The sequence below is a fragment of the Phasianus colchicus genome, chromosome 24 (assembly GCF_987193195.1).
Source record: "Phasianus colchicus chromosome 24, bPhaCol1.hap1.1, whole genome shotgun sequence".
In the NCBI taxonomy this organism is placed as follows: domain Eukaryota; kingdom Metazoa; phylum Chordata; class Aves; order Galliformes; family Phasianidae; genus Phasianus; species Phasianus colchicus.
Window position 1 is genome coordinate 4,178,531 of NC_143459.1, and position 19,479 is coordinate 4,198,009.

Consider the following 19,479-nt stretch of genomic DNA (forward strand, 5'->3'; position numbering starts at 1 on the left):
CGCCCCGCACCGCCTCCGCCCGCCCGCCGCGGACTACGGCTCCCGGCATGCAACGGGCGGCGGAGGAGGGGGCGCAGAACCCCCCAGCTTCGCCCTCCCCGCCGATCGGCACGTGCCGCTCGGCTCGGCCAATAGGGGCGGGGCGGGGCGGGTCACGTGTCTTTGTTTGGCGCTTTTGTGCGCGGCGGGGCGGGCGGGAGCGGAGTGGGACCGGAGCGGCGGAGCGGGCAGGTGGGTGCGCGGCGTCGGTGCTCGGCCGTGGATGAAGGGAGCGGTGGCCGCCGCCGCCCTCGCGGCCGTTGTGAAGGGGTCTGAGGAGAAGGGCTCGCGGTGGGGGGGCGGCTGTCCTTGCGGGGGTCGCGGTGCCGCAGCGCGGGGTTGCGGGGGGGGGGCTGTGAGGGGACTGACAGCGTTGACGGGGCGGCTCCGCAGCCGTAGGGGGGGGGGGGTTGCGGGCGCTGCTTTTGTCCCCTTAACTCCGGGTGTTGTCCCCTCGATCCGCGGGCGTCGCGGCGACGAAGAGAGAGCGCCGCGGGAGACAATGGGCTGGGGGGGGGGGGGATCGCTCCGAGGGATCCGCCCCGATGGCGGCTGGGGAGAGGAGAGAAGGGGCGGCCGCGCCCCCGGCTGACAGCACCCCGCCATTGTCAGCTGGGGAAGGGGCGGCGCCCGGCCGCGCCCCGGAGCCTGCGAAGCCCCTCTCGCGTTGGGGCCTTTTCCCTGCGGGTTGGAGGAGGGCGGGGGGGGGGGGGGGGGGGGGGGGGGGGCAGACGGGAGGCGGGGGCCGCACCTGCGGCAGTTGGGTTGGGTTGGGGGGGGGCGTCGGATAGAGCCCGGATGTTGCCGTTGGCTCCGCCCCCTCGGAGCCCCCCGCCCGCCTGCGCGCGCGCCGTCTCGCTCGGCCGTTTGAATTCGGTGCGGTTGGGAGGGGCGGGGCCTCCGCCGCAACGCGCGGCGCTGATTGGCTGGCGGAGGGCGGAGCGGGGCAGTGCGACGGGAGGGGGGGGTGGGTCGGGGTTGGGGTTGGGGTCGGGTCCGCCCGTTCGGTGCTGCGGGGTGGGGGGGGGGAGCGCTGACATTGCTGGTTTTGCGTGTTTTAATGGACGTGGATTCAAACAAAGGGAAAGATAACGCCGTGCAGCGAACCAGCCGTCTGTCTGCTGCTCGGCGAATGAATGCAGTCGGATTCCAAACGCGTCCAGAAACCACGAGCGATTCAGACGTTTCTTTGTTTTCCAGGACTTTATCTGCTTGAAGGTCTCCTGTTGGCTCCTGCAGGCGGATTGCCTCGGTCATGGCTACTTCTGGTACGGAGCACGATATGCTTGATGCTCTTTTGCATTGTTCTGCTTGCTTCCCTCTGCAATAATTGAGCTGCACCAAATGTATAATTAACTGTTTTCGCCGTGCTTTTCTCCCATCGCTAGGCTTGCTGTGCAGAAGCTGTTAAAGCAGCACCCCGAGCCATCACACGCTGTTAGCAGATAGGATGCGGTTCGTCTGTGTGCCATCTGCTCAGCCAACAGAACTGTCATGCAGGCAGCTGGGTGATCAAAAAGGAAACTGCGCGGGGCTGAGGTGTCTGCTCAGAGGTCTTCAAAGAGCAGAACGCTGCCTCGCGTGTTTCCGTGGGAGCTGTTGTCAGTTCTTGGCTCTCCTGGCTTTTAACGAATAAAAACGTTGCCTCAGATTTCACTGAAAGGAAGGGATTTTTTTTTTTTTCTTTTTTCCCCTATTTGGAGTCCTGCCATGCTAGTTTTTGTGACTCTGGATACGTAAGGCTGCAATAGCATCAGGTGCTTTGATGCAGTATCCAGGAAGAACGGCAGACAAAATTGTCCGCTGCCTTTTTTTCTTTTTTTAAAATAGTGGTGCTGTTGCTTAAAACACAGCTATTGGCTCAGATGCAGCTGTCTCCTTAAGCCAGCTTGGTGGCATTGAATTACTGAAGGCTTGCTCGTGTTAGCCAAGTCAGTTTCCTGGCTTAAAACACCACTGAGGGTTGTTGTTGTTGTGTGTTCCTAGATATCCAAGTGAAAGAACTGGAAAAGCGTGCCTCTGGGCAGGCATTTGAGCTGATCCTTGGTCCCCGCTCAAAAGAGGCAGCCCCAGAATTTCCTCTTTCTCCTCCAAAAAAGAAGGATCTGTCATTGGAAGAAATTCAGAAGAAACTGGAAGCAGCAGAAGAGAGACGCAAGGTACGTTTGAAACGATAGATTAAAGTGAGATCTGCAAGCAGTGGGATTTTCTTAAATACAGTTTCTTTCTTAAGACGAGTGGTTAGCAGTTTATTTCTGGTATTACATTGTGAATGTTAATTCAGCTTTGTTAGGAACTTGGGTTTGTTCTTACAAAGCTTTATTCCCAAAAGGGTTTTGAATGATCGCTTGAAAAGCAGGGAGATATTTAGCTGGGAGGGGAAGCTGTTTCAGGAAAGAAGCTGCTCTTAAGTCTGTACTGTTAAGGATTCACTTTCTTCTACAATATCTAGTGATGAATCTGCAACTAGAATCCTTGTGAGTAAAGTATCTTGAGGTAAGTTCCTGCTGTTCAGATGTGGTTTGGCGCCCTTAGCAGTGCAGAGGCTTACTAAGTGGGGTGCAGTCTCCTGTGCAACCAGAATCACAGTAACCTGCCATTTTGAGAAGTAGGAGAGTTCCATAGGTGTTAGCATCAAATATCCTGCTGTGGTTTAGCCTGGCAGGCAGCTAAGCACCATGCAGTCATTAGCTCATTCCCTCCTTCCCCCTTCCTAGTGGGACAGGAGAGAGAATTAGACAAAAAAGAAAAAGTAGAGCTTGAGTTGAGGCTTAAAAAAAAAAAGCCTAAGATATGAGAAAAGGAAGAGGGGGGGGGAAAAAAAGCTTATATACACATATAATGATTATAACTATGTATAAATATGACAAGTCACGTACAAGCAGTTACTCACCACCCCCTGATGAACTTCCTTTCTTTAAATTTACTTTCTGCCTGGTGTCACATGGTATGGAGTAGCCATTCTTTGGCCAGTTTAGGTCAACTCTCCTGGTTCTGTCCCCTCCCAGCTCCTTGTGCCTCCCCCAGTCCCCTTGCTGGCAAGACAGTAGGAGAAGCTAAGAAAACTGAAATGTCCTTGGTTCTCTGTAGCCCTGCTTAGCAACACCTAGAAACATTGGTATGTTATTGACACTGCTTTTTGCCTAAAATCAAAGCATAACATCATACCAAACACTACTGAGAAAAACAACTGTGTCTGCTGAAATGAAAACCTACCCATATTGTTTGTTCTGGGAAGTATCCCACTTGTCAAGACTTCAGTTATGATAGAAATTTGCTTTCCTGTGTGGTTTGTAATGGTGAAATGTAGGCTGTGGGGGTGGGGAAAGTACTAGGCAGCTTTGTATTTCATCAGGAAGTTGGTGGGTTTTTTTTTGGGGGGGGAAAAGAGCAGAGAAATCTCTTCTTAGGAATTGCAAGCAATAGGATTGTAGTTGTCCTCATTCATCTGTTTCTGTGTTCAAAACGTGCGTGGTCTGTTTGTAGTCTCATGAAGCAGAAGTCTTGAAGCAGCTAGCTGAGAAACGGGAGCATGAAAAAGAAGTGCTTCAGAAAGCAATTGAAGAGAACAACAACTTCAGCAAAATGGCAGAGGAGAAGCTGACCCACAAAATGGAAGCTAACAAAGAGAACCGTGAGGCACAAATGGCTGCCAAACTGGAACGCTTGAGGGAGAAGGTATGTGTAGAGTCCTGGTTCTGTCTGGGAGGGAATGTATCAATAAAGATAGGTAGAGCCAAGTAAATGGCCGTGTGAGGGAGCAGACAGATACCCTTCAGTGTTCTGTGGAGTTCTAATTTTGAAATAAGATTATTAAATCCACAAAAGAGTTTGTAGAAATGTTCCTTTTGGGGAGCTGGGGTGACACTGGGCTGCTTGCTCTCAGGAAGCTTCATTCTGTAGCCTTCTTTAGTGACGCCCATTAGGAACCTGCTGTGAGCTGAGGGCTGGGAAGCAAGCTGAGGCTCACTTTGCTGTGTGCCCTGCCTCTGGGCCTGGGGGGCTGATATGTCCTTGCTCATGTCTTTCAGGATAAGCATATCGAAGAGGTTCGAAAGAACAAAGAAGGCAAAGACCCTGGTGAGGCCGAAACCAACTGACTTCATTCTGGAAACTGACATTCTCCCCCTCCTCTAAATATCCAAAGACTGTACTGGCCAGTGGTTTTGCTTTTTGGTTTTGTTCTTTTAAGTTTCTAGAAACTGATGTAGAACTGTAAAGTTAGATCCAAACTGTATGCTTTCTTTGGGGACTAGAGGGGAGACCTTACATGTTTCACTTTTTCTAAAGTTGTCTTTCCAGTGTAGCTATCTTGTTGCATCCTTTTCTACTCCAGAGCGCTTGCTGCTGGATTGATGGCTAGTACTGTATCAGCTCTGTAAGACATTTGTGAAAGGAATATGTAGTATACTGTTCCATGCTGAATATGTTACACTTCAAAAAATCTGACTGTCCCAGTCTTTTAAAATACTGCTGTAACTGAGTGACTAAATAAAGCTGCACAGTGCTGTTATCATGAGAATGATTTCTGAAAATGACATAAACAGTTGGCTGAGGCCTCCAGCAGGCATCCTTCCCCAGCACTGCATAGAAAGCTCTGTAACAGCACTTTTCCTTACATCCATGGGCATGCTGCATAACTGGCTCTTCCCTAGAGCGCTTTCATTGTCTCAGTTTTACAATAAGAGCTTTGTTTTGACACCTCAGCAGTTGTCAGCTGTTGTGTGTTTTTGTTGAAATGGTTTAGAACCACCTCCCTTCAGATGCTGATGCTTCAACAAACACGTCTTTGTTGCCACATGACTCTGATCTGACCCTTCTTTTTATTTTGGTAAGGGTTTCTGGGTGATAACTTGTGCTATTGAATTGGGAGTTGTGTACCACTTCCTGCAGCATCACAGAGCTTCGGTGAAAGCCAAACTCCTTCTGTGTTACCATCATGTGCCTCCCCCAGCAGAATGCTGTTAGAGATTTGCTTTTGATTTGATGTCTGCTGCAGACAGCAGTACTGACTGGTGTTGGAGTGAACTGCTGCAGGGTGAGTCTGAAGATAGCTCCTGCCCATGGGAACGTGTGTCATGTTTGTTTTTCTGGGCAGTGAAGCAGATGCAACTGTACTTGTGCTGTGAGTAAAGATGCTTTTCAGGAGGAGAGTGTCTGCACTGTGCGGGTGCTTTTTTAAAAAAACAAAATACCACTTTTCCTTTAAGATTACTGTGTGGCACACCCACAAGAACTCATACTGCTCTGCAGTAAAGACAAGATTGTAGTTAGGATGAGTTAACAACTACCCTCCTTTTCATTATGAACAGTGCCCTGATCTGAAGTGGTTGGCTTTTGTGGTTCCTTCCCTCAGAGCAGGGAAGCTCAGTGTTCTGCAGCTCCTCCTGTCAGGCACAGAGAGGCTCTGCTCCCATCCTGCCTTCTCTTGTCCTTGATATTGGGATTTGCTTGGGTTTAATTCATGCCTGGATCATCTGGCACCAACCTGGTGACAGTTTGGTATTTGGAGGATGGAAAACGAGGTGAGGATTTCTCTTATTCAATGGGTGTTACTGAGTCCTGGATCATTTACCTTTTTTTTTCTGGGGCTTGCTAATGAGGAAACATTTAGGGAGCTTTCATATTTCATGCTTAGTGCTTTTGATTGTATTGAACTTGTACTTAAATAGCAAAAATGGAAAGGGGAAGAGGATGTGGGATAAGGCTTCTGTTGAAACAAAAGGAAAAGTTGGCCAGTGCAGTGACATAAAGCCGATGGTGATAGGTGGGATGGCTGAGATCCTGTGTGAAGGATTTTTGAGTGCTGGTGTCACATAGATGACAATTTAAAATGGGCTCTGTCTGCCTGTAAGCACCCAGCCAGCTGCAGTGGGGTACAGTGCAGGATTAATGAGGTTAGAGGCATGTGTTATTGCCATGTAAGCAGACAGCACAGAAATTGGTGTGAGAATCCAGCTGCAGAGGTGAAGAGGAGTGTGAAATGTGCTCACTGTGGAGATGGGCTTGAAGCTCTGAGTGTGTCTCCGTTGCCTTGTAGAGGCTTAAGTCATCACTGAATCACTTCCTATATTTAAGATCATACTTCAGTAGCAATGGGGGGGGAAAAAAAAGATCAGCTCTTCAGTTTAACGTGTTCATCTGCTGCCTGAGCAAAACCCAAGTACCCCTAATGCTGGAAGCCCCCCCTTCTTTTTGGGGGAGGAGAGAAGGATGACAGCGCTGCCAGAACCCAGCTGGCACTAAGAACACAAAGACTTTTAAAACACGAGTTTCTGACTTGCCAAAAGCTGTCAGATGCAAACTTGGGCCCTTCTGTTCCTTCATTTTAGTTCTTTCCATGGCTTCTGCTGTGAGCATAAATGGAGCTTAACTCCTCGGAGAGGAGTTCTGAGTTGGGAGTGAAGCTCGGGGATGTGAGTACTGAGGGAGGAGGAGGAAAACAGCCATTGTGCTCAGGCAGGAAGGTGGAAAAAGCCACTTAAAAATGACTACACGAGCTCATAGCTGCCTTACTAGATACTCTTTGATTCAGGAGCGAGCTACAAAAAGCCTTATTTGGGCTGCAAGGGTGATAGGAGTAAGGGAGAGGGATAATGACATAAATGAAGGAATAATACAAGAGGCTTTCCGATAGGCGGAGGCCGAGGGCTGCTCTCCCGCTGCCCCTCCGCACCACGCGGGGCGGCGGCGTTTCCCGACGGGGCGGAGCGGATCCGGTGCTGGAGCGGCCGCTGCGGGGGCTCCGTCGGAATCGGTGCTCCGAGGAGAGCTCAGCAGGTGAGGGCAGGGATGTGGGATGGGGAAGGGAAGGGTTGGGGCTGGGATGGAGCTACGAGAGGGATCGTGCGGAGATGAATTGGGCGGGACCGGCGGCGGAGCGTTGTGCTGCGGGATGCTGAACGCCGTCCGTACGGCGGAGAAGGGCTGAGGCTGCATCCCATCCAGCGGGTGGGCGGGTGCTGCTGGGGTAAAGGAAGCTCCGCAGGAAATAATAGGCGTTAAAGGCAGCGTTGCTGACATCTCACGGTTGTGTGGAAGCTGTTATTCCGAGCTCAAGGCGGGTTAATGATTGCTGGTACCGTGCAGAACTTGAGCTGCTCATACTGAATGTTGCTTCAGGTTTTGCAGCTAGGAAGAGCTTTGTAGATTCAGTCCTGCTCCGACAAGTTTTGGAGAGCCTGTGCCATGCTGCGGTGCCTTTCCTGCCCCGTGCTGGGCTGCTCTGGGCACGCATTTCCCTTAGCCTCACCCCAGTGTTCCTCCCAGGGGCTTTTTGCAGCAGAACTGTTAGGGGCTGAAGCCAGAGCTGAGCCACCTCCCCACGTGCAGGCACAGGGCGAGCTCTCCGTGTGACACCAGGGCTTTGTTTTGGAAAGATTTGGCCAAATCAGCCTCACCCAGGCAGTTCTGTTTTTGTCAGCAGCAAAAGCTGCTGCAGCGCTGCGACTATTTGAGATCAGCAGGTCTGTGAGCACGAAAGGTTCACTAAGTTGGCTTTTCCTGGGCGCCCTGCCCGTGTCACAGGAGGTCGAGCAAGGACAAGGGTCACCCTGTGCCAGTGGCTGCTGTTGGTGCAGTGCCTCAGTCAGCAGGCAAGGTGGGGAAGGAGCATTTAAGAGGGAAGCCAAGCAGTAAACAGCTGATTTTGTCTGCATTTCCGCTCCTCAGCTTCAGGCAGGCGTGAGTTCTGGACCTATCTGTTCCATTCCAATGAGGAAATTCTAGAGGTGGGTTTGTTGTTTCTGTTGTTTCTTGTTTTTAAATCCAGTCCCATTCCCTCCCCCTCCTATTTCCAAACTTTGAAGAGCTTTTCCTGGCTGAGCCATACTTGAAGTGACTGAACTTGGCAGGAGCTGAGGCTTAAAGCAGCACCGGAGCTGGGCTGGTTTCTTCCCAACTTGTCTGAGCAAGAGCAGGTAAAGAGTGGGGTGGGGGATCACCTCGAGCAAATTCTGTTCAGTTCTTAAGGTTGCTGTGAAAAGGCAAAACAAGCTGGGGAGGCTGCCTTTATCTCAGTAGGGACAGCAGCTGCAAAAATGTAAATATGGAAAGCTTGCTCACTGAGATTACGCTGCTGGACATCAGTGATGCAACCGGACAAACTTACTCAGGCTGCACTGTCTTTGTGTGAAGCCACATGGAAAATGTGGAGCTGGAAAACGATGCTGAGAACTCAGACCATCTCACTCACATGTCCTGTTTCTGACATTGCAGTTATTTGTGGTCTCAGTGGTGTTGCAGGGCAGCTGCCAGCCTGCTTGCAGGATGCTCCTCCTTGCAGCTTGGGAACACAGATGCTGCAGGCAACCAGCATGGGAAAGTTGAGGCTGTTGCTGGAGGGGGAAGTTGTTAGAACACTCTAAAGTGCAGGGAGGGGGTGAGCTGAACTGCACTAGGAACCACTGTGCCCTGGAGAGTTAATTACAGCGTTACAGAGCACTAGTATGGGGTTAATTACCTCTCTGCTCTTCCAGATGGTGTCACCTGTATGAAATGGGGCACACTGATGGCACTGCTGAAGCATCCCTTGCCATTCCTTCATATTGCTGTTTTTTAGTGAATCTGTTATGTCAGCTGTAACGAGGTCACTCTTTAATCATACAGGATTTTACATATGAGAGGAGAAAAAAAAAAAAAAGGCATTCAGGCAGCCTCTTTGGTAAAGTTGTTATTAAACCCCACAGCAAAACTGTCTTTCTTTTGTCCCAAGGTGCTTTTGAGCAACAAGAGCTGCAGTGTGGCTGCACCATGGCAGCGGTGGTGGCAGAGAAGCTCAGCCGCCTCTTCATCAACGTGCGCCAGGTCCCCCAGCTGCTGGCCCCCCCAGTGCCCACCACTGTCAGCAGCTCCGAGGTGCCGAGGGTTTTCTGGAAGCCTTACATCCACACCGGCTACCGCCCGGTGCACCAAACCTGGAGCTATTACTTCTCCACACTCTTCCAGCAACACAACGAAGCCATCAACGTGTGGACTCACCTGGTGGCCACGCTGATCCTGCTGCTGCGTTTCCAGCAGCTCTCTCAGAGGGTGGATTTTGGGCAGGACCCGCACGCCCAGCCGCTCCTCATCATCATCACGGCATCCATCACCTACCTGACGTTCAGCACACTCGCTCACCTCCTGCAGGCCAAGTCTGAGTTCTGGCACTACTGCTTCTTCTTCATGGACTACGTAGGGGTGGCCATCTACCAGTATGGCAGTGCACTGGTGCACTATTACTATGCCATCGAGCCCAGCTGGCACGAGAGGATCCAGGGCTTCTTCATGCCCACGGCTGCGCTGCTGGCCTGGCTGTCATGTGCAGGCTCGTGCTATGCCAAGTTCCACTTCCATCAGTCAGCATGGCTGCTGAGCCGGCTGTGCCAGGAGGTGCCCTCAGGCCTGGCCTACCTGCTGGACATCAGCCCTGTTGTGCACCGCATCTGCACCGCATCACCTGCGGGGCACACGGACCCGGCTCTGCTGTACCACAAGTGCCAGGTGCTGTTCTTCCTCATCGGTGCCTTTTTTTTCTCCCATCCTTACCCAGAAAAGTTGCTCCCTGGGAAATGCTATTTCTTTGGGCAGAGCCATCAGATTTTTCATGTTTTCTTGGTGCTTTGCACTCTGGCACAGATTGAGGCTGTGGTGCTGGACTATGAGTCCAGGCGGCACATCTATTCCTCGCTGCAGGGTGACCTGGCACACCACTTCTCTGCCCTGTGTGTCTTCACTGTGACCTGCTCTGTGCTCACGGCTGCATACATGGCACGGAAGGTGAAGGACAAGCTGAGCTTCAAAGAAGACTGAGGTCCAGGGCAGAGTGGGGGATGCTATGGCCAAAGCTGCATGCTCTAAGGAGAGGAAGAAGCGCTTTGCAAACAGTCACTTGGCACTGCTCTCCCTGGGGAGGGAGAATAAGAGCTGCTCTTCGTGCTTTTTAATTCAGAATTAGTCCCATCTTATTCATGAAATAGTGCACTGATTTAATTCCGATATCTGAATAAACAGAACCATGTGGCAGTGTGGTGCAGCCTGGTCTCTGCTGAGCCCTGTGTGCTTTGTCCTGGGGGTCCCCACAGCTGTCCCCTCCACCCCATGTCAGCAGCAGCAGTGGGGCTGCATACCTCTCACCTGGGGCAGCTGCAGATGGGATGTCTGCATGGCCTCTCCCAGCCCTGCTTGCATCTCTGTGTGTCTCCAGGAAGGCTGTGGGGAGCAGTGTGTTGCAATGCAGGTGAACGATGAGCACTGCTCCCCCACCTTGGCTAAAGATGTTATCTTGCAGGACACTGTCCAGTTGCTCAGATATGAGCTGCCTTTGGTAAATCTGTGCTGTTTTTCCCAATCCCCTGCTTTGTTTGTGTGGTAGTAATTTCCAGGAGGACTCGCTCTGTTGCTTTCCTGGGGTCTGAAGGGTGATCTGGTGGGGACTGAGACCTGGGGGATCCGGAGGAGCTCTGCACCCCTGCACAACAGCAGTGCACTGCCTCGATGGGGCAAAGCACAGAACCCAGATCTGAGCAGTGCAGGGCAGCTGAGAGCCACAACTGCTGCCCTCCGGCTCCAGCACAGCTGTTGCTCAGTGTCAACTGGTGCTGTGCCAACCACTTTTTGTTTGAAGGTGCTGAGGCATGTCAGGCTGGTATTTCTTAGCTGTAGGAATGGCATTTAAATGTTGCCACCTTTAATCTACAAAATTCCTAAGCTGGGAAGTCCTGAATATTACTGAGCTGTCTCTCAGCTTAGTGTGGAACATTGGGTGCCCTGCTGCCTTGCAAGGAGCTCTTTGCAAGGGATTGAGGAACTTGTGCAGGAATAAAGAACATCCCCAGTAGAAATGCTGCATGCTGCCTAAGCTTAAAAATAACCAATGACCAAAAACCACCTTCACCCTCAGGGCATCCTCAGAAATAGTGCTTAGGAAAGCAGACCCACCAGTCTGCATCTACTGATTTGCATGGATATCAATAACAATTGATCCCATACACCAGCACTGAGAATGGTGAAATATCAGCAGTGTATCTCTATACAGCAATCTGCCTCCTAAAACGGTACTGCTGCATTTTGCAATCATGGACAATGTTAAGTAGTATGATTGTCCAAATTTGTTGGTATTGCAGTTCATCCTTTGTGACCCTGACGTAACCATGGAAACAGAACCATCAGAGTGAGTCTGCGCTGTGCTGACAGCCCGTGGGACGTTGCTGATGTCTGTGCTCTGGTTATCCAGTTGGTCGTTGTGGGTCAGACAAATTGAGTAGGAAATAAAAATTAATTCTGCACATGAAGTGCACATTACTGATGAGTAGGAACGAAAAGGTCTTGGGAGAATGTTTCCCTGATCAAAGGAATTTTAGGGAGTTTGACCTTGAGCTAAGAAAACGCAATTTAGTAGTTAGATGAAACATAGTTTATCTTACAGCAAAAAACAACTACAGTAAAAGAGAATGGAACATGTTGCCCAAGGAGGCTGTGGATGCCCCATCCCTGCAGGCATTCAAGGCCAGGCTGGATGTGGCTCTGGGCAGCCTGGTCTGCTGGTTGGTGACCTGCACATAGCAGGGGGTTGGAACATGATGATCACAGTGGTCCTTTTCAACCCAGGCCATTCTGTGACTATGATCTTGACCTGAAAGAAAGCAGTGCTCTGTCCTGGCACTGCTAAATGCTGAGCATTGGTGTGCCAGTCCGTGTAAACAGTTATAGCTGCAAAATCCCTGCACTAAAGCACAGAGCAGCACATCACTAGCATGAAGTTGTCAGTGGATACTTCCAACGTTTCCTCTAACGCCTGAGATTATCAAACAGAACTTCAGCATCTTTGCAAAGGTTGGGAGGCATCTGCAGACCGCGTGGATGGATGAAGATCCCTCTGTAGCAGCAGCAGGATGATGCCTCACAGCTGCTGCAAGTGCTTACAGAGAGCACTGGTGGCACAGCTGGAGCAATCGAGTGCTTCCCTCACTGCCACCGAGCTGTGAAATCGGACGTGACCTATTGACTGATCCTCAGACCGAAATTAAAAGGTATCGACGGGCTCTTCAGAGCTGTTGTAGAGGAAGTGTGTTCACATCCTACGCAGGACACTTGTATTGGCGATGCACTTTAGCAGGGCACTGATCAGAGAAACCTAAAGGAGTGCTTAGTGCCACGTCTCGGCCTCGTGTTGGGCTGCTATGGACCCAGCCATCCCTGCCTCATCTCTGCCTATGCTGGGAAGCTCCGACACAGCAGATGTACCTCTTTCCTTTGGAGGGTGAAAGGGAACATGGTTGGTAGGAAGCTCAAGCTGTGGATTTTTCAATTCTAGCTTTTCTTTGAATGTAATTTCCCCTCCTCCTCACCCCCCCCCCCTCCATAAATATTAATTTAGTCACAGTTGAATTGTGCTCAGAGCTGTAGCAGACGGACCAACACATTGATTTTCTCCTCCCTCCATCCCCAGCAAATATAAATTCAAGTGTGCAGAGCCTGCACTCCACCAATTGCTCCGGTGGTGACATAAACTGTTCAGAATGTGAAATCCACGCACACGGATGGAAGATGTCACTGGATACCATACAGCTTAATTTTACACATTTTCTGCAAAGAAAGGTATGTTTTATTTCTAACGTGCTGTTTATTTTCACTTGTTTCTCTTTTATGATGCCTAACACCTATTTGTCTGCCAGTTTGAAAGTGTATTTTTGTGTTTATTAGCTGTCTTCCTGTAGCATTTCCTCTGTAGTCAGTGGTATTGCAGCCACAAGAATTTACCATCCATTTACTTCCTTAATATTCTTGTTTTACAGTGCCAAAATTACATCTGAACCGAAAGCTCTGTGTTAAATGACCTATGTACTAAGAAATCAGATTATGCTGTTTTTAATGTGACTGAATTCCAAACAAAGTAATGTTATATCTACAAACAGAACTGTTTATGAAGCCAGCAGATAATTTTTTGCATAAGTCATTCTTTTTTTTTTCATAGGCTCACGGGCAAAGGTAGCAGCACTTGGTGCTTGGACACTGTTCAAACAGAGGTGTCATCAAGCAGAGGGAATGGGACTGGTGATAGGGGTTTATTTATTTGCTTAGCAGTTATTTGCTCTCAATTATATGCTTAAAAATACTTAAAAATAATCAATCACTGCCTTTTTGTTGTGTTTTACTTCCTCATGAGATCCTAAGTGTAACCAGATTTCACAGCAAAAAGTTGACAGAACCATCACTTCAGCTGCAACACATTGCTCACAACACTGAAAATGAGGGCCAGGAAGTATTTCTCTGTTTGTCTGCAAATAATAAAGAAAAACTCATCACCTTCTCAGTTATCCTACAGATAAACATCCCACTCTCACGTGGGATCTACTGGATGGTGGGGAAGCAGATCCCTGGTATCCAGTCCTGCTGTGAGGCAGGCACTGTATTTTCCACTGACTCAGATGCACAGGGATGCTGCATACCATCGTTACATCCTTGCCTGGGTGTCTTTTAATGATAAATTAGACACAGGTGGATGCACTTCTATGTCTTTTAGCTGAGAAATGCCAATGTCTTTTAGCCTACAATGCCAGTGAGTAATGTCATGCTGCAATTGACACCATGTGATGATGTTGTTTTTTTGTAATGAATTCAAGATGAATTTAAGGGCTGTAGCTTTTACAATATCTGATGCTTGCTCTCTCATACGTTCTAGTGTTAAAATGGCACAATAACCATGGGAGACTGGAATTTCCTTGGAGGCATTCTGGAGGAGGTCCACATTCACTCCACTATTATTGGCAAGATTTGGCTAACCATCCTCTTCGTGTTCCGAATGCTTGTCCTTGGAGTGGCCACCGAGGACGTCTGGAATGATGAACAGTCAGAATTTATTTGCAATACTGAGCAACCTGGCTGCAGGAACGTGTGCTATGATGAGGCCTTTCCCATCTCTCTCATAAGATACTGGGTCTTGCAAGTTATCTTTGTGTCTTCTCCTTCTTTGGTGTATATGGGCCATGCCTTATACAGACTAAGAGCCTTAGAGAAAGAGAGACAGAAGAAGAAAGCTCAGGTGAGAGTGGAACTTGAAAGCACTGAATTAGAAATGACAGAATATCGGAAAAGGCTGGAGAGGGAACTCCGGCAGCTGGACCAAAGAAAGCTGAACAAAGCACCCCTGCGAGGTTCGTTGCTCTGCACTTACGTGATACACATTTTCACTAGGTCTGCAGTGGAAGTTGGTTTCATGATTGGGCAGTATCTGCTTTACGGGTTTCGCCTGGATCCCCTTTATAAATGTCAAAGAGATCCGTGTCCAAACGTAGTCGACTGCTTTGTATCACGGCCAACAGAAAAGACAGTGTTCATCCTGTTCATGCAGTCAATAGCGACCGTATCATTGCTTTTAAATGTCTTAGAAATTATCCACCTCGGATTCCGAAAAATTAAAATAGGTCTTTGTGGGCAGGAGGAAAACAAGGATTACTGTGGCAATTTCTACACAAACAAATCCAAGAAATACTCTGTGATACCCCGCTCTTCTCTGGGAGTATCTGCAACTCCTCAAAAAACTCTCCCTTCTGTACTTAGCGGTTATGCCTTTCTAATGGAAAAGCAAACCGACACTGCCATCTACCCGGTCTTAAATTCTGCTCCCATGTTCCAGTCTATTCAAAATAACCACACAGAAAATAGAGGCAATTACACCCACCACAATCAGGAAAACAAACTGCCGAAGAAAAAGCCAGCTACAAATTCTTTAGCTGGTCAGACTCAGAATGCCAGCACAAACTGCACTGAAGGCTTGCTGGGCAAGCTTGGGACCGAAAGGAGGAATTCCCAGAAAGAAGTTGATCAGAAACACTTCCTTGCTGGTACTCAGAATGCAGATACCGCTTCAAGAAGCTTTGCTGAGATGCTGTCGCAGCCCCCTCTGCAGCCTTTTCCCGTTGCCAGCCTCAGAAGACAGCACGGAATCATCTCCTCCTGGAACTGCTCCGCAGTGGCCGAGAGCGTCGGATCCTCCACAAATTCCCTCACAAAGAGCGGCAGCAGGAGACGGAGCAGCCTCAGCACGAGCCAAGGCCAACTGCCCCCCAAAGCCGACACCCGGCACCCCAGCCGCCCCAATACCCCCGATTCAGCAGGGGAGGCCAGCATTGGCTCCAAGCAGAGCCGGGGCTGCGGCAGCCCCCAACCGCTGCCCTTATCTGGGCGTCCATCGCTGTCGAGCAGTGCGAGCAGCCGGCGGGCCCCCACCGACCTGCAGATATAGCAGGGCTGCCCAAGCTCTGTGCTTGGCTAGCTGCTGGGCTTTGTGATAGAAGCAAGAGCAGCCATGAGCTGCTTCTTCCTCATTCAGCTCTAGCCTTCTGCAGAGGTTAAGATAGAAGTTGTGCGGCCCTTTTGCTTTTAGCTAAATGACTTCTGAACCATCTGCTTGCTTCGCTGGCGACGGAGGGGTGGCTTAAACCTCTGTGCCAAGCTTCTGCATTAACCTTCCAGCTGCAAAGGAAAACGTACATCATGTAAATCCACGTACAAATCCACACATGAGGAGAAGTCAGGATTAAAATTACAGCCGGCGATACGTAAGCCGGATAAAAGTAGAAGACAAAATTCCAGTCTAAAAATGTATTTTATGAAAACCAGTAAATGAAATTAGGTGAAAGAAGGCACTGGGATACCTGAGAGAAAACAATTAGCAATAAATAACGTTTTTAGAACCAGGAAAACAGAAAAGGAACCAGGATACCAGCACGGTGCTTTCGCTTGCAGCCACTTGACCGCATCCACACCAAGTGTTGGCATCATTAAAATCATTCTCAGTAGGTGTTTCTCCAGCAGCTGTTGTTTTTTATCTCTGTTCTCATTCTGTGTGTATTCAGTTACAGCTCTGTGTAACCGTGGGCGCTGTGGGGTTTGACACCACGGACACACACCGGTGCCATTTAACCCCTACACTCCCTGCAGTGTCTGCAAGCCACGTTTTGCCATTTGACACCTCAAAAGTAAAACACGCGTTCACTGCACAGCCTAAAGAGCAGAGAGACGGCACTGAGGGGCTCGCGTGTGGCACGCAGTACGCTTCTGCCTGCTCGAGGTTAGAAAGGACCCCGCATGGCAGGCATGGAGGGCTCAGGTGGGCTCTTCTTAATGGCCGGATCAACCACGCTGCCCACACTGACACTTGAAAGCACTGCGCAGGCGCAAACCTCCAGCGACCGGAAGCCTCCAGCAGGCTCCGGCCAATCAACGGCCGAGCCGAGAGCGAGGCAGAGGGCGGGACTTCCGGTTGCGTCGCCATGGCAACGGTAGGAAGCCGGGGCGCCATAAAGGAGGCGGGCGCGGGCGGTGCGGGCGCTGCGGGGTAGATGGCGCACCACAAGGTAGGGCTGCGGGCCCGCGAGGGGCGGCGGGGCCGTCCCGGTGCCCTCCTTCGGCGGTGGGGAGGGGCCGCTTCGCCCGGCCGAACCGCCTCCGTAGGCAGGGGTGCGTCGGCGCTCTGACCGTGTGGGCGTCCTCCTTCAGGCCGCGGACTCGAAGCGGGAGCAGTTTCGGCGCTACCTGGAGAAGTCGGGGGTGCTGGATACGCTCACTAAGGGTAAGGCGGCCCGAGGGTCGGGCCGTGGTGCTGCTGGAGTTGGGCGTTGGGGCAGAGCAACGGGACGGCGCTGCTGGGTGCGGGGCTGCTAACGCTGGGGAGCTCGTGGGTTTTTGTGGAAGCGGCTGTGTTTATCAGGATAGGGAGTAAAAGCACGCTGCGAGCTCAGCGCGCTTGTTTTCTTATGGCTTAAGTCCATTAAGCTATCTGTATGCGTTCTGGGGAGCCTTTCAGCAGGATGTTGGTGTTCCTGCTTGATAAAGTGCACTGCTTGTGGGGTGTAGCAGCTGTGCGGCTCTGTGCTGAGCCTTCCCTGGCGTGTTGGGGCCCTTTGGTTTCCTGTAGGTGTGGCTATGCAAAGTGTGACAGCGAAACAAATCTTCTAAGCCCTGTGGGAACCGAATTTTGCTTCTAACTTAAGTGCTAAGCTTAAAACCAACTTGCCTGTGCAATTCGTGTGGCTGAAAGTGGGAGGGAGGCACTTAAGCTCTCTGCAAGTAGTTCTTGAGAAGCATTTATGAAAGCAAATTATAGAAGTGTGTGCTCTGCTGTGTGTGTGTTACGTCATTTATTTTGTGCTCTGTACTCAAATCCTGTGGTCAAAAAATAAAATCCCTTCTGCTCAACTGTTGAAATGTGGGGTGCACTGCTTCCTCCTGTACAGCTCTGTCCTTATCATGAAGGATATAGGTGAGAATCTTCTTAAATAGGAGAATGTGTTGTAAGCACGGCACAGAACTGTTATGCATTCTGACTGCTGTATGTGTTTTGAGAACTGGAGTTGCACAAATGTCTTATAATGGTTGAATATTTCATATTTGCAGTGCTAGTAGCCTTATATGAAGAGCCAGAGAAACCAAGCAGTGCATTGGAGTATCCTTTTTTGTCCTTTTTGGATTGTTTCTTGCTGTTATAAGCAGCCTGCTCTGTTTGGTTGTCCTTTCACTGTTTGGAACATAAACTGATAAGCTACCAAAAAAGATGTTGGTGTAGCGAAATGTGAGTAGCTGTCTTGTATGTACTGATGTCTTTCTTTAGAATATACCAATAAATTTGGAAAGCTTTCTTATTTTTTCAGCTTCTTTCTGTAGGATGAGAAGCATGGCAGTAATTCAAGTGATTAAATACTGTTCTGGTCATGTTTATTGCAGCACTAATTTATGATTAAATGTTAAAACCAAGTGTCTTTCTGTCTATCTGAGGAAGTACTTAACATGTAAATATCAGCTTTCTGAAGCATCACCTGGGAGCTTCAGCTCCCGAGAGTCCAGAAGTGGAGGCACTTCGCTTGGAAGTAGCAGAGATGAAGGAAAAATATGAAGCTGTGTTGGAAGAAAATAAAAAACTGAAAACCAAAGTAAAAGTCTATTTAATATTTCTAAGTACTTCCGTATGTGACAAGAAGAGTACTTTGACACTTACAATACAGCTAACTTTCACTGGAATAACTGATGATGATGATCTATTGTTCAGCCTTGTGGCTGGGGAATGCATTTCATTCCTTGCCTACCTGTATGTAGCTTCTGATGAGGGACTTGTATTCTGGAATGCAGTTTTTGCTAACTACAGACTTTTTACAAAATAAGTAAGATAAGGCATCTCAGGAAACTCCACCTCATCATTCAGTCCCGTTTGTTTTGATCTGTTACTGTATAGCTTATGGTTCCATAAGAGCTTTGAAAAGCAGGGCTGGGGGAAGTTAATGCATTACTATGAAGACTTTCCAGAGGCTGAATGCAAGTGGGGAACTTGTGTTAGACTGAGCCCTGGCACAGGTCTGTGGCAGGGTTTTACCAGGGGAGGTCACCCTTCCCCCTGTGGGACATTAACTTGTGCTGCAGCCAATACAACTCTGGAGCTCCTGTGTCTCTTAAGATGTGACATCTAACAGAATTCCTCTCTTTAAATCCACAGCTGGCTCAATATGAACCACCTCAAGAAGAGAAGCGTGATGAATAACAGTAGTCTCTCCTTTCATACCTTGACTTAATAAAGGGCTTCCTGAGAACTGCAGTCCTGCCTCTTCTGTGTGAGCGCTGCTTGTCTTTGTGGGTACCTCATCTTAAAGGAAAACTAGTGAGTGTGCAGCTGTTCTGTGGTTATTCGTTTTACTTCTGTGTCTGTGGTTGAACCAAAGAGAATAAAAGGGAGCTGAAAGAGGAAATAAGTGTAAGAGTTTCAAAAGCAAAACAACCCCCACTGGACTTTCATCTCTATTACAGGAGGTAAATGAACATATAGCATGAACTGTAGTGTGTGTGTGCAGGCTGGGAAGGGGCTGCTGTGCAGAATGCATGAGGCAGATGAATCAGTGCTGTAAGGGGGGTGAGCAGTGAGTCCTGAGCCCCTGTTGATAGGGGAGCAGCAGGGGGTGGTGTCAGGCCGAGGGAAGCACAGGGCTGGAGGCAGGCCTTAGGTCTCCTGGGTTTGAAGTCACGTTTGAAATGGATTGATCACAGAATGGCCAGGGTTGGAAGGGACCTCAAGGGTCACGAAGCTCCAACCCTCACCACATGCAGGGCCACCAACCTCCACATTGAATACTAGACCAGGCTGCCCAGGGCCCCATCCAACCTGGCCTTGAACACCTCCAGGGATGGACGGGGCATCCACAGCCTCTGGGCAGCTGTTCCAGCACCTCACCACTCTCGCAGTAAATAACTTCCCCGTGACATCCAACCTCAATCTCCCCTCCTTCAACTTCAAACCATTTCCATTTAACGACCATCCGCGCCGTGCAACTGCTGCCGGTGGGGAAACGAGTGACCCGCGGACGGGCAGAGCCACCCGCGTCCGTCTGTCCGTGCAGCCCCGCTGTTCCGCAGCCGCCGCTTCCCGGGCCGCCCCGCAGCACCGCCCCCACCGCTCACGTGCTCCAGTGCCGT

At 49.9% G+C, this 19,479-nt stretch overlaps 4 protein-coding genes across 11 annotated transcripts; all 4 read left to right on the forward strand.

Annotated features, from left to right (window-relative positions):
- Positions 1 to 102: 102 nt before the first annotated feature.
- On the forward strand, positions 103 to 4,552 carry STMN1 (stathmin 1). The gene is made up of 5 exons (XM_031594920.2): positions 103 to 231; positions 1,240 to 1,307; positions 2,026 to 2,198; positions 3,526 to 3,717; positions 4,071 to 4,552. Exons 2-5 carry the CDS (start codon positions 1,295 to 1,297, stop codon positions 4,137 to 4,139), a joined length of 447 nt encoding a protein of 148 aa, XP_031450780.1. The 5' UTR covers positions 103 to 231; positions 1,240 to 1,294; the 3' UTR covers positions 4,140 to 4,552.
- Positions 4,553 to 4,660: 108 nt separating this feature from the next.
- Positions 4,661 to 10,061, forward strand: PAQR7 (progestin and adipoQ receptor family member 7). Of its 8 annotated transcripts, none has more exons than XM_090124294.1 (4): positions 4,661 to 6,819; positions 7,567 to 7,769; positions 7,893 to 7,958; positions 8,753 to 10,061. In XM_090124294.1, exon 4 carries the CDS (start codon positions 8,791 to 8,793, stop codon positions 9,829 to 9,831), a length of 1,041 nt encoding a protein of 346 aa, XP_089980420.1. In that variant the 5' UTR covers positions 4,661 to 6,819; positions 7,567 to 7,769; positions 7,893 to 7,958; positions 8,753 to 8,790; the 3' UTR covers positions 9,832 to 10,061. The 8 variants fall into 8 exon arrangements, with proteins under 8 accessions (XP_089980420.1, XP_089980419.1, XP_089980418.1 ...); XM_090124293.1 differs by having other exon boundaries at positions 7,567 to 7,722; positions 7,848 to 7,958; XM_090124292.1 differs by having other exon boundaries at positions 7,711 to 7,769.
- A 2,122-nt stretch (positions 10,062 to 12,183) lies between these two features.
- Positions 12,184 to 15,684, forward strand: GJA9 (gap junction protein alpha 9). Its single transcript, XM_031594914.2, has 3 exons — positions 12,184 to 12,295; positions 12,470 to 12,618; positions 13,703 to 15,684. Exon 3 carries the CDS (start codon positions 13,724 to 13,726, stop codon positions 15,263 to 15,265), a length of 1,542 nt encoding a protein of 513 aa, XP_031450774.2. The 5' UTR covers positions 12,184 to 12,295; positions 12,470 to 12,618; positions 13,703 to 13,723; the 3' UTR covers positions 15,266 to 15,684.
- A 587-nt stretch (positions 15,685 to 16,271) lies between these two features.
- On the forward strand, positions 16,272 to 18,602 carry MYCBP (MYC binding protein). The gene is made up of 5 exons (XM_031594916.2): positions 16,272 to 16,379; positions 16,522 to 16,594; positions 17,419 to 17,467; positions 17,822 to 17,951; positions 18,509 to 18,602. Exons 1-5 carry the CDS (start codon positions 16,365 to 16,367, stop codon positions 18,551 to 18,553), a joined length of 312 nt encoding a protein of 103 aa, XP_031450776.1. The 5' UTR covers positions 16,272 to 16,364; the 3' UTR covers positions 18,554 to 18,602.
- Positions 18,603 to 19,479: the final 877 nt, after the last annotated feature.

Excerpts from the sequence above, each read along its gene's own strand:
- GJA9 (XM_031594914.2), top strand. The coding sequence starts at position 13,724 with ATGGGAGACTGGAATTTCCTTGGAGGCATTCTGGAGGAGGTCCACATT.
- MYCBP (XM_031594916.2), top strand. Across the intron at positions 16,595-17,418 it reads GCTGGATACGCTCACTAAGG|TGCTAGTAGCCTTATATGAA; the intron begins GTAAGGCGGCCC and ends TCATATTTGCAG. Across the intron at positions 17,468-17,821 it reads AAACCAAGCAGTGCATTGGA|CTTTCTGAAGCATCACCTGG; the intron begins GTATCCTTTTTT and ends TGTAAATATCAG.
- STMN1 (XM_031594920.2), top strand. Across the intron at positions 2,199-3,525 it reads CAGCAGAAGAGAGACGCAAG|TCTCATGAAGCAGAAGTCTT; the intron begins GTACGTTTGAAA and ends GTCTGTTTGTAG. Across the intron at positions 3,718-4,070 it reads TGGAACGCTTGAGGGAGAAG|GATAAGCATATCGAAGAGGT; the intron begins GTATGTGTAGAG and ends CATGTCTTTCAG.
- PAQR7 (XM_090124294.1), top strand. The coding sequence starts at position 8,791 with ATGGCAGCGGTGGTGGCAGAGAAGCTCAGCCGCCTCTTCATCAACGTG.